Source organism: Myotis brandtii, unplaced genomic scaffold (assembly GCF_000412655.1).
Source record: "Myotis brandtii unplaced genomic scaffold, ASM41265v1 scaffold87, whole genome shotgun sequence".
NCBI lineage: Eukaryota > Metazoa > Chordata > Mammalia > Chiroptera > Vespertilionidae > Myotis > Myotis brandtii.
In genome coordinates, this window is record NW_005371548.1 from 75,650 (window position 1) to 88,440 (window position 12,791).

General features: G+C 37.4%; 1 protein-coding gene across 1 annotated transcript in view; it reads right to left on the reverse strand.

The window, feature by feature from the left end:
- Nucleotides 1–10,451: 10,451 nt before the first annotated feature.
- Nucleotides 10,452–12,791, reverse strand: part of LOC102258513 (nuclear RNA export factor 2) — a 47,959-nt gene continuing 45,619 nt past the window's right edge. Inside the window, exons 20-21 of the mRNA XM_014532283.1 lie at nt 10,779–10,839; nt 10,452–10,644 (exon numbers count right to left, since the gene is read on the reverse strand). Coding sequence (XP_014387769.1) covers nt 10,600–10,644; nt 10,779–10,839 — 106 coding nt within the window. The 3' untranslated portion in view covers nt 10,452–10,599. The remainder of the gene's footprint in view (nt 10,645–10,778; nt 10,840–12,791) is intronic.

Consider the following 12,791-nt stretch of genomic DNA (forward strand, 5'->3'; position numbering starts at 1 on the left):
TAAAAATCAAGTGAATAAATAATCTGATGAACAGAATGAACTGGTGATTATAATAGAATCAGGGGCATAGAAAGGGAATGGACTGACTATTCTTGGTGGGTAAAGGGGTGTGGAGGATGCGGGAAGAGACTGGACAAAAATCGCGCACCTATGAAAGAGGACAGTGGTGGGTGGGGAAGGGCGGAGAGTGGGGTGGGAACTGGGTGGAGGGGAGTTATGGGGGGAAAAAGAGGAACAAATGTAATAATCTGAACAATAAAGATTTAATTAAAAAGAAATGAAGAAAAAGGGATCTAATCAAAACACTAAATAAAAACAACAAATCAAAAGGAAATAGATTAAGAGAAGATAGGAATAGCAAAGAAAAACCAAAAAACAATTAACAAAATGACAAAAGCACAGACCTATCCATAATTACTTTAAGTGTAAATGAACTAAATGCTCAAATCAAAAGGCATAGGGTAGAAGAGATTAAAATGGCAGGGAAGTAAGTGGATGCTGCACAGACATGCTCCCAGGACCAAACTGTAATTATAACTAAAATACAAAAAAACACAACAACAACAACAAAAATAAAACAAAACAAAACAAAACAAAAAACCACCATTGTGAATAATCAACTGAAGACTAGCTGGAGAGAACCCTGATAATCAAGGTGGGAAAGTGGAGACTGCATAGAGACTGGTACAAAAGGCAGAAGTGTGAAAGGGCTGGTCATGATCCCACAGACAGCAGCTGAAGTTCCAGAGAGATATCTAAGCTATTGGGGGTCACCACTGAGAACTCCAGGGTCTAATACCCAAGCTGGGACCCCCAGCAGAGAGCACAAGAACTGAGAAAGGAGGTGCCCACATAACATCTGGCTGTGAAAAGCAGCAGGGTTGCTGTCTGCCAGGGAGAGATGGCTGGCCAATGTGCAAAATTTTGAGTGCAGCCACTCACCTTTGGATCCTATAGAGGGAGGGCAGAGTATACTGGAGCCATGTAAGTATAAGCCATGGTGGGGGCTCTGGGGGGTAGAGCTTGGAAGGCAGACTCCCTAGTTTCCTGTGCTGAGTCAATCCCTAACACTGCAGAGGTCATCATTTTTGTCAGGCAAAACTTTGCTATCCAGGCAGTTTTTGCCTGGGGGAAAGACAGTTGACCAACCCTATTGGAAAACCAGTTTCAGACAACCATTAAGAGACTGAGAATAACAATTAGCCTCCAGGCAGAAACTATTGTCCTACCCTGTTGGAAAACCTCTCACCCCACCTGTGCACAATTGCTCAAAACTACTCAAGACTGAATCCAATCAATCTGCAGGCAGAAACTAATCTAATTAGTCAGAAACTGCATTTGGGTCCCCACCACAGACACTGTCCCAGATGGTGCAGGGAGATGAATGCCAGCAGGACCTTGCACCTTCCCTCCCCTTCCCACCCCGCTATGGACACTCTCCTGGACCACTCAGCAAGGCAAAAGCCAGTGAGACCTCAAAGTGACTGAAGCTGACACCAGCAAGCACCAGCTCAGTGGGGGAAGGGAATACAACTCAGAACAGGAACAATTGAAGCATGAGACTCAAGGCAGACCCAGCCACTGAGCTAAGGGTCCCTAACCACTGGACTAGTAGGGATTTCAACTTCTTGAACCTCAATCACTTTGCCCAGGACCAGAAAGGGACAGTGACTCACGTTCACTTGCACTAGAGAAGTACCCAGGAGGCCCAAAATAGGCACACCAAGGGACCAGATTCAACATCAGAGCAAAATCCAGCAAGCCCCAAAAATAGTGGACCCAAAGCACCTGTATAACAGCTGGCATGATGACATTGAGTTGAACCTCACTGGCAGCAAGTCAGAGGGGAGATCCATCCCATGAATGGGATATCAACAGTCAAGTCCTAATTACAACAGGAGAGTGCAAATAACACACACAAGGGGGCATTCCTAGAAAATCCAGCTCAGGAGAACAAAGAGACTGCACCACTGGACCCCTCAAGACACTTTCTACATAAGGCAATCTCACAAAGACTAGGAAGCATAACAATTCTATCTAATACATAGAAGCAAATACAAAGAGACAACTAAAATGGGGAGAGAAAGAAACAACCCCCAAAGGAAAGAAAAGAAGGAATCTCCAGAAAAATAACTAAATGAAATGGAGGCAAGCAACCTATCAGACATAGAGTTCAAAGCAATAGTTATAAAGATGCTTAAGGAAATTAGTACAAATTATAACATGATGAAAAGGGAAATAGAGGCCATGAACAAGAACCAGAAAGAAATGAAGAATGATATATCTGACATCAAGAACACACCGGGAAAAAAAAGAACACACCGAAGGTATTACAAGTAGACTGGATGAAGCAGAGGATTGAATTAGTGATTTGGAAGACAAGGTAGAAATAGATACCCAATTGGAGTAGCAAATAGAAAAAAGAATTAAAACCAGGAAGATACTTTAAGGGAGCTCTAGGACAACATGAAACATAACAACATCCACATTATAGGAATACCAGAAGCACACAAAGTAATGAAAAACAAGGGCCTAAATCCAACACTACTGTATCCAGCAAGGTTATCATTTAAAATTGAAGATGAAATAAAAAGCTTTCCAGACCAAAAAAAAAAAGGATAAAGGAGTATATTACAACCAAACCAGTAATGCAAGAAATGTTAAAGGGAGTGCTTTAAGAAGAAGAAAAGGAGAGAGAAGAATCTTAGACGTAAAGAAAATAAAAATTGCAATAAATAAATACCTATCAATAATAACCTTAAATGTAAATGGATTAAATGGTCCTGTCAAAAGATATAGAGTTACTGAATGGATAAGAAAACATGACCCATATATATGCTGTCTACAAGAGACCCACGTCAAAATAAAAGATACACACAGACTGAGAGTGAAGGGATGGAAAAATATATTCAATGTAAATGAAAAGGATAAAAAGGCTGGGGTACTAATATTCATATCAGAAAAAAATAGTCTTCAAAACAAAGGCCATATAATAGACAAAGAAGGTCACTTCATAATACTAAAGGGAATGATTCAATAAGAAAATATAGCCCATGTAAACATATATGCACCCAATATAGGAGCACTCAAGTACATTAAAAACAAACAAAAAAAAACCCCCACAACGATGGACTTTAAGAGAGAGATTGATGCTGGAAGCTATCCATTGTCTACATTATCAGGACAGTGTAAATAAGGAACCCAGAAGGCTGATAGACCTTGAGCTTTGGGAAGGGCCAAAGCTATGCACCGATTGTTTAGTTGAGACAATGGTGGCTCAAGCAATTTCCTAACCTAATAATCTCAAAGTGAATCTTTACTAATATTTACTGACCTTTAAGATAGTCTGTCTGCTACCAGAATTGCCTACCTGACTAAGGAAAGGTGTGTGTCTAAAATTGAATAAAAAGCTAGCAGGGCCTGGGCACCAGTGAAGCCTTTCCTCTTGATAAAGACTCTCTGCCTGACCCCCCCGTAATTTCCAAATTCATATTTCTTGTCTAGTCTCATCATTTTTTGCGTTGCCCTTCTCCAGGTCCTGAATCCTAGCCATGCAGGTCATGGCTGTCACATCTTTCACAGATTGACAGCAATACAGTCATAGTAGGGTATTGTAACACCCCACTGACATCACTGGATAGATCTTCCAGACAAAAAATTAACAAGGAAACAGAGCCCTTAAATAACACACTAGTTCAGATGGATATAACTGATATTTACAGAATATTTCACCCCAAAGCAATAGAATATACATTATTCTCAAGTGAACATAGAACATTTTCAAAGATAGACCACATGTTAGGGCACAAAACAAGTCTATACAAATTCTAGAAGATTGATATAATGCCAAGCATCTTCTCAAATCACAATGGCATGAAGTTAGAAAACAACCACAATAATAATAAAATTCAAAACTCAAATACATGGAGGCTAAATAGCATGTTATTAAATGGGTTACCAATGAGATGATGCAAGAAAATAAAAACTTCCTGGAAACAAGTGAAAATGAACACACAACAACCCAAAACCTATGGGACACGGCAAAAGCATTCCTGAGAGGGAAGTTCATAGCACTACAGGCCTGGATCAAGAAACAAGAAAAAGGACTAATAAATTATCTGACCCTACAACTAAATGAATTAGAAAGAGAACAGCAAGAAAAGTCCAGAGGGAGTAAGGAAATAATAAAGATCAGAGTGGTAATAAATGACATAGAGACAAAAACAAAAAACAAAAATTAAACAAACAAACAAAACAGTACAAAAGATCAGTAAATCCAAGAGCTGGTTCTTTGAAAAGGTACACAAGATTGATGAACCTCTAGCCAGACTCATCAAGAAAAAAAGAGAGGACCCAAATAAAATCAGAAATAAAAGAGGTGATATAACAATGGATATCACAGAAATACAAAGGATTGTAAGCAACTATGAATAACTATATGCCAACAAACTGGACAACCTGGATGAAATGGACAAATTCCTAGAAACATACAATCTGGACAAATTCCTAGAAACACACATTCTTCCAAAACTCAATCAGGAAGAATCAGAAAACCTGAATAGACTGATAACTGCAAGTAAAATTGAAGCAGTAATCCAAAAACTTCCAGCAAACAGAAGTTCTGGACCAGATGGCTTCACAGGTAAATTTTATCAAACTTTCAAAGAAGAACTAACATATCCTACTCAAACAATTCCAAAACATTCAAGAGAAAGAAAGATTTTTAAGCTCTTTTAACAAGACTAATATTATCCTAATTCCAAAATCAAATAAAGACACTACACAGAAAGAAAATTTTGGGCCAATATCCCTGATGAATATAGATGCTAAGACCCTCAACAAAATATTAGCAAATAAGATCCAGCAATACATTAAGAAGATCATTCACCATGCAGATGTGATTTATTCTGGATGAAAGGTTGGTACAATGTTTGCAAATCAATAAATGTGATATATCACATAAACAAAATAAAGAATAAAAGTCACATAATCATATCAATAGATGCAGAAAAAGCATTCAACAATATCCAACACTCATTTATGATAAAAAAAATCTCAGCAAAGTGGGAATAGAGGGATCAAACCTCAACATAATAAAGGCCATATATGAAAAAACCTACAGCAAACATACTCAATGGGCAAAAAATTAAAGTATTTCCCTTAAGATCAAGAACAACACAGGGATATCTGTTTCACCACGCTTAATCAACATAGTGCTGGAAGTCCTAGCCACAGCAATCAGACAATGAAAAAAAAGGCATCCAAATTGGAACAGAGGAAGGAAAACTGTCATTATTCACAGATTACATGATATTGTACATAGAAAACCCTAAAGACTCCACCATAAAACTACTAAATCCAATAAATGAATTCAGCAAAGTAGTAGGGTGCAAAATTAATATGCATAAATCAGTGGCATTTATTTTATTTTTCATTTATTTCAAAAACAGTGGCATTTTTATATACTAATAATGAACTCTCAGAAAAACTAAGAAAACAATCCCATTTACCATTGCAACAAAAACAAAAAATAAGGTACCTAGGAATAAATTTAACCAAGGAGGTAAAATACCTGTACTCAAAAAACTAAAGGACATTTTAAAAAGAAATAGAGGAAGATACAAAGAAGTGGAAGCATATACCATGACCATGGATTGAAATAATTAACATAATTAAGATGTCCAAACTAGCCAAAGCAATATGTAGAGCAACACAATTCCTATTAAAATGTCAATGACATATTTCACAGATCTAGAACAAATATTTCAAAAATGTATAAGGAACCAAAAAAAAAAGACCTCTAAAATCCTCAGCAATCTTGAGAAAGAAAAACAAAATTGGAGGGATCACAATACTAGAATTCAAACTGTACTACAAAGTCATTTTATTAACCAAAACAGCCTGGACTTGCACAAGAACAGGCATATAGAACAATGAAACAGAACAGAGACCCCAGAAATTAACCAATGCCTTTATGGTCAATTACTATTTGACAAAGGAAGCAAGAACATGCAATAGAGTAAAAACCAGTCTCTTTAATAAATGGTGTTGGGAAAATTAAAGAGGTACACAAATAAGTGAAACTACACCACTGATTTACACCATACACAAGAATAAACTCAAAATGGATGAAAGACTTAAATGTAAGTAATGAAACCATAAAAATCCTAGAAGAAACCACAGGCAGTCAAATCTCAGACATCTCTGGTGGCAATATGTTTGCTGATACATCTCCAAGGGCAATGGAAACAAAGGAAAAATAAACAAATTGGACTACATACAACTTAAAAGCTTCTGCACAGAAGATATCAACAAAATGAAAATGAGTCCCACAGTATTGGAGAACACACTTGCCAACAATACATCTGGTAATGGATTAATTTTCAAAATATATAACGAACTTATACAACTCAACACCAGGAAGACAAACAACCCAATTAAAAAATGGGCAAAGGACCTGAATAGACACTTCTCTAAAGATTACATACAGGTGGCCAATAGAGATATGAAAAAATACTCAATGTCACTAATGATCAGAGAGATGCAAACTAAAATTATAATGAGGCATCTCCTTACACCTGCCAGAATGGCTACCATCAACAAATCAACAAACAATAAGTGCTGGTGAGGACATGTAGAAAAGGGAACCCCAGTGCACTGTTGGTGGGAATGCAGAACGGTGCAACCACTGTGGAAAAATTATGCTAAGTGAAATAAGCCAATCATAGAAAAACAAATACCACATGATCTTGCTTATTTGTGGAATCTAATGAGCAAAATAAACAATATAAAACCAAAGGCATGGAGCATTGGATCAGATTGAGGAATGTCAGAGAGATTGGATAAAATAAGGTGAAGAGATTAGCCAAAGAACATATATGCATAGACCAGGGTAACAGACAACAGTGTGGTGAAGGCCATGGCGGGGGTGGGTGGGTGCAGGGGTTTGGAGGAGCTCACCAAAGGGGAGGGGGAAATGGGGGGCATCTGTAATAGTGTTAACAATCAAAATAAATTTTAAAAAAGAAGAAGCTGGAAAAATGCCCCCCCCCAAAAAAACAATCTAAATTTACACCTTAAGAAACTAGAAAAAGAGGAACAAACAAAACCCAAAATGAATAGAATACAGGAAATAATAAAGATCAGAGTGGAATAAATAAAATAGAAAAAGAGACAATATTAATGAAAAGAAGAGATGTTCTTTAAAAGGATAAGTAAAATTGACAAGCCTCTAGCAAGACTCATTAAGAAAAAAAGAGAGAGAACACAAATAAAACCAGAAATGAAAGAAATTATGATTGACACCACAGAAATACAAAGGATCATTAAAGAATACTATGACCAATTATATTCCAACGAATAGGAAACTCCAGAAGAAATGGATAAATTTCTAGACACATAAAATCTTCCAAGAGTAAACCAAGAAGAAACAGAGACTCTGAACAGACCAATTACTAGTAGTGAATTTGAAGCAGTAAAAAAAAAAAAAAAAAAAAAAACAAAAAAAAAAACCCTCCAAACAAAATCCTAGGACAAGCAGGTTTCCACAGGTGAATTCTATCAAACATTTAAAGAACTTATAGCTACCCTTCTTAAATTATTCCAAAATATGTTGAACTATCCCTGTTCCCCTGGAATGAAACCTACTTGATTGTGATGTGCTATTTTTTTTAAATGTATTGTTGTATTTGATTTGCTAGTATTTTGTTTAGGATTTTTGCATGTGTATTCATCAGAGACATTGGTCTGTAGTTTTGTTTTCTTTTTTTTAAATATTTTTTTACTGATTTCAGAGAGGAAGGGAGAGGGAGAGAGAGATAGAAACATCAATGAGAGAGAATCATTGATCAGCTGACTCCTGCACGCCCTCCCGCAACCTGAGCATGTGTCCTTGACTGGAATCAAACCTGGGACCCTCCAGTGTGCACGCCGGCGCTCTATCCTCTGAGCAAAATAGCTAGGGCATGTAGTTTTCTTTTTCTTTTGTGTGCTATCCTTGCCAGGTTTTGGTATCAGGGTTATGCTGGCATCATAAAATGTGTTAGGAAGTATTGCTTCTTTTTCAGTTTTTTGGAAGAATTTGAGAAGGAGAAGTAGTAAATCTTCTTTGAGTGTTTGGTAGAATACACTGGTGAAGCCATCTGCTCCCGGACTTTTATTTTTTGGGATATTTTTAGATGGTTGTTTCAATTCCTCATTGCTGATTGATCTATTTAGATTTTCCAGTTCTTGGAGAGCATTATGCTAAGTGAAATAAGCCAGTCAATGAAGGAAAAATACCACATGATCTCACTCATTCATGGATAATAAAGACCATTACAAACTTTTGAACAATAATAGATACAGAGGCAGAGCTGCCTCAAACTGATTGTCAAACTGCAGTGGGAAGGCGAGGGAGGTTTGGGGGGCAGGAGGGAGGGGGGTAAGAGATCAACCGAAGGACTTGTATGCATGCATATAAGCATAACTAATGGACATAAGACACTGGGGGGTAAGGGAGGCCAGGGGATTGTCAAGGGCGGGGGGGAGGGGGGAGGGAAGGACACATATGTAATACCCTTTGTAATACTTTTAGCAATAAAAAAAAAGATTTTCCAGTTCTTTGTGACTGTCTAGGAAGGTTATATAATTCTTGGAACTTACCCATTTCTTCTAGGTTATTGAATTTGGTGGCATATGGTCTTTCATAGTATTTTTCTGTGATCCTTTGTATTTCTCTGGGGTCTGTGGTAACTTCTCTTTTATTCCTGATTTTATTTGAATCTTTTCTCTTTTTTCCTTATTGAGTCTAACAAGCAGTTTGTCAATTTTATTGTTCTTTTCAAAGAACCAACTCTCTGTTGCATTATTTTGTATAGTCTTTTTGTTCTCTATTTCACTTAATTCTGCTCTAATTTTTATTATTTTTCTTCTGCTGACTTAGGGCTGATTTTGTTCTTCTTTTTCTTTTTTCTAGTTCTTTAAGAATTAATGTTAGGTTGTTTACTTAGGATTTTTTTTGTACCTTGAGATATGCCAGTAATAATATAAATTTTCCTCTTATTACTGCTTTTGTTGTATCCCAACATTTTTGACATGTTTTATTGTCATTCTCATTAATCTCTATATATCTCTTGATCTATTCTTTTATTTCTTCTTTGACCCAGTTGTTTTTTAGTAGCATGTTGTTTAATCTTCACATATTTATGTTTCTTTCCACTTCCTTTTTTGCAGTTGATTTATACTTTCAAAGCAATGTGCTTAGAGAATATGCTTGGTATGATTTCAGTCTTCTTAAATTTGTTAAGAAGAGCTTGTGGAGAAATAGGAACCATAATTCACTGCTGGTGGGAATATAAACTGGTACAGCCACTATGGAAAACAGTATGGACGTTCCTCAAAAAATTAAGAATAGAGTTACCATATGATCTAGCAACCCCTCTTCTGGGTATTTACTGGAAATACTTGAAAACATTTATTTGCAAAAATATATGCACCCCTATGCTCTTTGCAGCATTATTCGTGGTGGCCAAGACATGGGTAAAAAACCAGTGTCCTTCGATAGAGGACTGGATAAAGAAGATGTGGTACATATATACAATGGGATACTACTCAGCCATAAGAAAGAATAATACTACCATTTGCAACAATAAGAATGGATCCTGAGAATATCATGCTAAGCAAAATAAGTCAGACAGAAAAAAGTCCCACAGGACTGACCATAATCTGAGATTCCATGTTATTGTTGTTTGTTTGGAAATGAAAACAAAGGGTTGAACCCCCTTAGGCACATAGACTCAGAGCACCCAGTGTCAACTATCTGAGAAATGAAGTGGGAAGACAAGCTGATTCTCCCTCACTCTCGGGTGCTGAAGTGAGATCCCATCCACAGTGCATCTTCAAAAAGGAGGGAGGGGCTGTACAGTGGGCAGATGAAAAGACAAACACAAGCATGGTGAGAGATGTGAAAAGGCCCATTTCCCAATCACCTGTGTGCAAATTGTAAACTTGTTCACAGAATGGTATTTGAAAACATTCAGGTGATTTGGAAGGAGTGAAACATATGAGTCCCTTCTTCCTTCCCCCACAGCCCTCACTATACAGTAGGCATTCCTGGCAAAAACCCTTTGTGCCAGGTCCCAAGTCTGCATCCTCAGACCTACAAATAGAGCATCTCACTGACTCACACTGTCTCCAAAGGGCAATTTCTGGAAGCACTGTGTGCCCATTTTCATTAGAATCTATTGACAAACTGCCTATGTAGTCAAGATTGATGCATCTGCTAGAGATTGCCAGAGTGAATGGGGGAGCTGGGGATGGAGAGCGAAGGGCCTTTCAGTCCTGGACCCATTGCTCATGGTTGGGCACAGGAAGAGAGATCCAAGACACATAACATAGAATGTGTAACTTCACTCTTTATTATGAAAAAGAATAAAACAACAACACAACCACAGTGATCATGAATGGGAAGAATAAACAGAACAAATGACACTTCAGGTGGTTAGGTAACTTTGGCTTCTTGGTCAGCCAGGCCTCCAGGCCCAGTCATGGGTATGGCCTTAGGCAGGAGAAAAGATAAATGATGTGGATGAAGACAAAGATGACATCCAAGAGCTCTTTTTAAGAGATTTGTTTGAAGGCCTCCTCTGGGATCTTGCTCTCGGCCTGGAGAGGAGGAGTCAAGGTGTCAGAAGAGCCAGCTCCCTGAATTTTATTCCAGGGCACCAGCCTTCATGTTCTTGGCCTCCCCAAAGGCCCAGAAACATCTATCTTTGACCCACTTGATGCCCAGACCTCACCTTGAATGTAGCGAAGACCTGAGCAGCTTTGATGTAGTCCCACTCATTGTCCTCAAGGCACCTGGAGTGGGAGAAGATCAGGTGATCTCCATTAGTACCACAGTACAGACACGCTGACCATGCAATGCCACCACGAAACCTATGCCACTAAATCTATGCTGGGACACATGTACCAGAATGAGCACTATGTGCAAGGAGGAAGAAAGACCTGGTGAAAACCAAAACGTCTGTCACTAGCATTCATTCCCACTAGAATCCAAAACAGAAAAACAGATCTTCAAAAGAACAAGGGAGCTTAATATATATTGATAAAGATGTTCAAGAAAATAACAAGCCCTAGCCGGTTTGGCTCAGTGGATAGAGCATCAGCCTGTGGACTGAAGGGTCCCAGATTCAATTCTGGTCAAGGGCACATTCCTGGGTTGAGGTTCAATCTCCAGTGGGGGGCATGCAGGAGGCAGCCAATCAATGATTCTCTCTCATCATTGATGTTTCTATCTCTCCTTCTGCTTTCCTCTCTGAAATGAATAAAAATATTTTTTAAAAATAAAATAACAAATGAAAATTTAGAAAATATGTTTTCAATGATATTTTATAGCATTCACCATTTTAAAGTGTACAATGCAGTACTTTTTAGTATATAACAAGAATGTGCAACCATCACAAGTATCTAATTCCAAAATATTTTCATTACCTCAAAAAGAAACTCCTTAAGCACAAGAGATCACTCCCTATTCCACCCCCTTCACTAGACCCGGGGTGGGGAATTTCCAGTCAGAGGGATGTATAAGGCCTGAGAAATCATTTGGTCTGGTACTGCCAAGGCATTAGGAGTTAATTAAATGTTTGACCAATTTTTGGCTAATTTTTAAGTTGATAATTTTGTATGGCCCATGAATGATGTTATAAATATCCAAATGACCCTTGACAGAAAAAGGTTCCCCGCCCCTGCCATAGAACCTGACAATCACAAATCTGTTTTCAGTATCTATGGATTTGACTGTACTGGACATTTCATGTAAACAAAATCACACATATGTGACCTTTTGTGACTGGCTTCTTTCACTTAGTGTAATGTCTTTGGCATGACATAGGTTTGTCTATGGCATGACATATATAAAAACTATGTTCTTTTTATGACTGAATAATATTCTACTATATGGATATACCATATTTCTTCATTCATTCATGATCTAAAAGACATTTGGGTTGTTTCCACTCTTTGGCTGTTAGGAGTAATGCTGCTATAAACCTTCCTGTACAATCTTTTGCATGAATGTATGTTTTCATTGTTCTTATTATTTACTTAGGAGTCAGATTGCCGGTTCATATGGTAACTCCATGTTTAACATTTTGAGGAACTTCCAAAAAGTTTTCCACAGTGAATGTTCCACTCTATATTTGTACCAGTAATATATGAAAATTCTAATATCTTCACTTCCTTATCTACACTTATGGTCCATTTCACTCAAAAGCCATCTTAGTGTGTGTATGAAGTGGTATCTCCTCCTTGTTTGACTTGAATTTTCCTAATGACTAATGATGATGAGCATATTTTCATGTGCTTGTTGGTCATTTGTATGTCATCTTTAGAGAAATTTTGATTTAAATCATTTCCCCATTTTCAAATTGGGTTGTCTCTTTATTGTTGAGTTAGTGTTTTCAGATATTCTGGAAAGTATACCTTATCAGATATGAGATTTGTAAATATTTTCTCCCATTCTGTGGGTTGTAGTTTTACTTTCTTGATAGTGTCCTTTGAATGCACAACAATTTTTAATTTTGATAAAGTTCGATTTGTTTATTTCTTTGGTTGCTTGTGTTTTAAGTGTCATACATAAGAAACCATTGCCTAACTCAAGGTGATGAAGTTATATACCTACGTTTTATCCTAAGAGTTTTCATAGCTATAGACCTTACATTAGGTCTTTGATCCATTTTGAGTAATATTTGTACATGGTGTTTGGTAAGGGCCAAAATTCATTTTTTGCATGTAGTTATACAGATGTTCCA